The sequence below is a fragment of the Lytechinus pictus genome, chromosome 6, assembly GCF_037042905.1.
Source record: "Lytechinus pictus isolate F3 Inbred chromosome 6, Lp3.0, whole genome shotgun sequence".
Taxonomy (NCBI): Eukaryota; Metazoa; Echinodermata; class Echinoidea; order Temnopleuroida; family Toxopneustidae; genus Lytechinus; species Lytechinus pictus.
This window is the reverse complement of record NC_087250.1, coordinates 1,719,643-1,724,903: the sequence shown is the minus strand read 5'-3', so window position 1 is coordinate 1,724,903 and position 5,261 is coordinate 1,719,643. Positions and strand designations below refer to the sequence as shown.

At 37.5% G+C, this 5,261-nt stretch overlaps 1 protein-coding gene across 1 annotated transcript; it reads left to right on the top strand.

Moving 5' to 3' along the window:
* The first annotated feature begins 1,414 nt into the window (after window positions 1-1,414).
* LOC129263064 (uncharacterized) lies at window positions 1,415-5,014 on the top strand. Its single transcript, XM_064100667.1, has 2 exons — window positions 1,415-1,512; window positions 1,851-5,014. The coding sequence occupies exon 2, from the start codon at window positions 1,869-1,871 to the stop codon at window positions 3,672-3,674; it is 1,806 nt and encodes a 601-aa protein (XP_063956737.1). The 5' UTR covers window positions 1,415-1,512; window positions 1,851-1,868; the 3' UTR covers window positions 3,675-5,014.
* Window positions 5,015-5,261: the final 247 nt, after the last annotated feature.

Genomic DNA, 5,261 nt, shown 5'->3' with positions numbered 1-5,261 from the left:
TGGAGGAAGCGCATTGTAAAGACGCATCCAAAGACGCGTTACCATGACTGCAAGATGACAATGGCGAATCTCCGGCTCCAAAACAGGAAAATCTGAAAAGGGCCTCACCGCCAACAGTCGAAGTTTAGCAGTAAAAAAGTACCTGAGTAAAATAGAAATAGTCTGCTTCGGCATAAAGAATTAAGTAATCAAAAAAGGTTTAGTAAATGCCGTGAAAATAAAATCGTAGATTTTAAAAGGAGCATAGCTCTCAAAAATGAAAGGTAAAGTCACACTCTTCGTCAGTGCCCATGATGTGACAAAAAAGAGAATTCCAAATCCGTTTTATTTTCACGGCATTTACTAAACCTTTTTTGATTACTTAATTCTTTATGCCGAAGCAGACTATTTTTATTTTACTCAGGTACTTTTTTACTGCTAAACTTCGACTGTTGGCGGTGAGGCCCTTTTCAGATTTTCCTGTTTTGGAGCCGGAGATTCGACATTGTCATCTTGCAGTCATGGTAACGCGTCTTTGGATGCGTCTTTACAATGCGCTTCCTCCAGCTTCAGCGCATTGATTTCTTTGACAGGTGAGTTTCACAATCCGTATGCCCATGAACAGACGTGTTTTTCACGACTGTTTCAGAAACGGATTTTGAATTCTCTTTTTTGTCACATCATGGGCACTGACGAAGAGTGTGACTTTACCTTTCATTTGGTCAAATACACGGCCCCTGGGCTCCCGCCCGCGCAGCGGGGGGGGGGGAGCTCCCTGGGTTACTTGCGTACCAGTCACTCTCACCTGCCACTGCACCACTCTAAATTATACTTAACCCAGGGAGCTGCGCGGGCGAGAGCCCAGGGGCGCCCGTGTATTTGACCATAGTCACCGGACTAGGGTGATTTATGGTCTAAATATTTCTCCAAATGAATTGTGAAAACAGAAAGTATACAATTACCACGATTATATGGATGAAGGTCTAACGAGTGGCAGTTTCCTGACATCTGGGCTGGCTGGCTGTTCTAATAAGCGATCACACCCCCCAACTGTGTTTCCCATCGTGAAAGCACTCCGAGCTCAAAAAAATTTATAAGTTCTGAACATGACCCTGAGTAAATTGACTTCAAGTCGGTTGACTCAGGGTCGACTTTCAGGTGTGTATCTACATTGCTGCATATATATATATATATATATATATATATATATATATATATATATACATGTATATAAACAAAAAAAGCTTCAACGAGCATAAGTTTTTCATAAGTTAATAACAACCTGACGGTCGGGAGATTTATATTTACAAAGCCATGTATAGATGGGTTCCATACAAATAGAAAAAGAAATCATAACTTTATTATTCCCTATTTTCATCCTAATAATTGTCTGACATTATTTTTTCTATTCTATTCAATTCATGACATTTTCAGCCTGGAGTACACCTTCAACTTTCTGCTGCATCAGCAACCACGCCCTCTTCGGCGAATATTTGGTGAATAAGGCATCTTGGAGAGCGCTTACCACAACAGGTAATATGTCATTATTGTGAAAAAGCAAAATTCGTCTCATTTTATCACAACAATTAGAAATATTTTTTTTTATTTATGGCATCGTTAATTCTAAGACTTTTTGTAAGATTAAGAAAGAGTATTGTTCATAATAGGGGATTTGCCAACGTAAGGAGAGAATTCGTTTCCATGATTTATTATTTTTGAAATCGGTAAAATGTTATTCAATCTTGTATAACTTTCTTATTCACTAATTCTACATACGAACACAATGCTCGCCCCCCGAACCCCCCCCCCCTTCTCTCTATCTAGCTATCTTTCTTTCTTTCTTAATTTTTTTTGTCTTTCATATTCATCAGATCACTACTCTGATCACCATGGCAACTAACTTCACCCCAGACCAACAATGTGAAGGAAAGGAGTGTCAATCAATCACAGATGTGACGTACTACGTGGAGGAGAAGAAGAGACTCTGTCATGACTGCGCCTCAAAAGGATGCATCGCAAGAGTTGTAAGGGGTGTACCAAATACTTATTGTGAAGAACATAATGAAAAGGTAAAATTATTTTGTGAAAGTCATGGCAAACCATTGTGTGCTTTTTGTGCAGTAGATCATTTAGACCCATGTGTGCGACAAAATATGGATATCGCAATCGTAGACCTTCAAGCAAAACTTGCGAGCATAAAAGAAAAAGGGAGGGACAAATTAAAAGAAGGTCGTCTTTATGAAGATGAAATTGACCAATGTACGAAAGACACAAACACCCATCTACAAGCTTTGAAAGATGAAGTTAATTCCATAATCAAGGAGGCGATCAACACAGATAAAATCAAAGAGAAGATGGAGACTGACAAAATCAACCAAGAATTCGATGATCAGAATCAAGTACTTCAAGAAGAGATTCTGAAGATCAATGAGAAGATTCGAAAGAACAATGAAGAGAGAGAGAAACAACTTGAATTAATCCATACAAATGCACAGATTAGACAAAGACACATAGACAATAAGAAGATTGGCCTTGATAGAGACATTGATAACATTGTTAAAGAGAAGGATAGGAAGATCAGAGAGTTGATGAAATCACTGCAGGATGACACAAAAACAATAGAGAATGCAATACAGACCATAGATACAGTACTAGAAGACGATAAAAACATTGTTAAAGATGGTCATAGTGTGAACATGTCAGTGAGTGATAAACTAAAGAAACCACTTTATAAGAATGATGTGAAACAAATCACTGATAAAATATCAGGTGTTAGGTTTGTGAAGGGTGTTGGGAGAGATAAGTATGATGGTAGGATTGGTGGGTATGATGGCGAGTGGATGCCTAGTGATACAATCAGTGTCAAAGATGAAATCACATACCCACGGATTGTTGGTTGCATAGATGAATGTAATGTGATCATCACCGACAGAGTCTCAGGTAGCCGGCATACATACATGTTAGATATAAACACTAAACACACTCAGAGAGTGATAACAGGTACTGATGCATCACGTGTTATCTCATGTACATTACTGAATGATGACAAGATAGTATGTGGTAGACGCTGTGAAGGTTGTACAGGGAAATGTTTGACTGGATGCATCAGTGTGTATGACAGACAATGGATGCACATCAATGACGTCACAATACCAAGAAACACAACGCACGATATCTCTTGGGTGGATGTAGCTGTTGACCGTGATGGGATGATCATCGCTACTGAGTTGGGTCAGTCTAAGATATACGTCATTAACCCAGCTGATAGTAAGATCGTGAATACCATCAAATGTAAACAGAAAGTAGTGATGCGAGATTTGCTATCATCAGGTCACATCATCGCTCAACCTTACCCTCTTGTTAAGAGAGTACTAATCATAGACAGACAGGGTGGTAAAAGGGAAATCTCCCACAGTGATGTCATCTTGAATGTCAGTGTTGATCCTATAACAGACGACCTGTACGTCGTGACATCAGATGATGAGTACAATACGTGTGTGATTGATCCGGTGATGAGAGGGAATGAAGTGAACGAGAGAAGAGTGACGTCATTCCCTCTATCAACTAGACTGACTGGTAAGGATGATAGGTTGAATCACCTTTCATTATCTCGTGTAATGATCTCATCATCAGGCAAGATCATTACTTGTGATGGAGATAGTATTCTTGTTTTCGAAAAGCGACTCACATTCTGAACGATGATATGTCGGGATCATTCACTATGATGAATATGAGACACACTGACCAGAACAATACCATCTTTGGATAATTTAAATATCTGTAGCAGTGAGGCCTAATAAGACCTAATAACTCTGATCCATTTTACACATCACGGTTCACAATAGGCATTGCTTAAAAAAACATAAACCCCATAAAACTCCCGTATCCAAGAACATGTATCATGCATGTGGAAATAGGTTTCTATATCATTGGTTGAAAATGTAATTGGCGAGGTCATATTACATATAACATGACAAGGCCGTCATCATTATCAAGCCCACACGCTCACGATAGATTTTTCTTTAAAAATTATTGTTTTGTAAAATGTATAATACATCTTATTGATATTCATATACACTGCTTATATTACGACTAATACTGCAGTTTTGTTTTTATAATACCTTTGTATATTTAGAAATTTTGATACCGATGTAAATGCAGAAATAAAATGAAATCAAAACAAATAATGTCATAATGGCATAATGCCATATTTTATATTTCCATATTTTCCAGTATTTGAAAGATAGATAACCAAACACACTCACGATTTGAAGGTGCAGACATTGATCAGATTCTACTGAGTGCGGTGGCTGAACAAATTTAGTCAAGAATTTACAAGAATCCATAGATTTATCGTAAAATTGAACAAAGATATATATAAACAAATAGATTAGAATCATTCACCCTCGATTGTACTGGTAATCCTCAAGAGCGAATGAAATATGCATTTTTTTTTCATGGACAATGTTGAACTTACTTCCACAAAAAAAGCCATGAGCCTGTCAGACTTTTAATTTAAACATTGGTGTCACAGCTCTGTTTCAATTAGGTTTCTATCAGCGAACAGACTAAGAGCAAAACACTGACAAGATTGAATTGAATACGATTCAATGTAGATTTCTTAATTTTGACCTTTTTAGTGCAAACATTTATAGGGAGGCCGTCGCATGAAATAATCCCTTTTTAGTATATATTTACTGGCCGAGTGCGTTTTCCTGAAATATGTTTTCCGTGTACATCATTCTTTATTAAAAACAAAGGAATAATTATATGCAAGATTTAATCAATTCAACGGTGTATATGAAGTAAATAACGTAGTAAGATTAAGGGAACTTGGCGTGCGAAGTCGACTGCTAATTGCAAACACAGATAATTATGGAACTTAACTATACGCGATACACATTTAAGGGGGACACATACATGTTTATGTTATGTTGCATGGATAACTGGCATGGAGAGGGGGGATGTTACATTTGTGGGTGTTACATGGACCTAGTAGGAAGGTAAAGGGAAGAAGATTGGACAGAAAGGAATGAGCGAGAGAAAGGAAGAAAACGGATAAGATCGTTGGCCAGGGATGATAAGGAGAATCTGTTTCAACAATATACATTAATCCCTTATACTCTTTAGTCATGTTGATGTGCAGTAAGTCAATGGAGTTTGTAAAATCCGCTACTAAGAGGGTTAAAAGCTTGTACATTATTATTTAAATGAGATGTATATTCGAGAAGAAAATTCTATGTTTTGACATATTCATATACTCAGAAACCAGTGCACTGACA

What these genes read in the sequence shown, in the direction of transcription:
- LOC129263064 (XM_064100667.1), top strand. Translation starts at nt 1,869, where the DNA reads ATGGCAACTAACTTCACCCCAGACCAACAATGTGAAGGAAAGGAGTGT.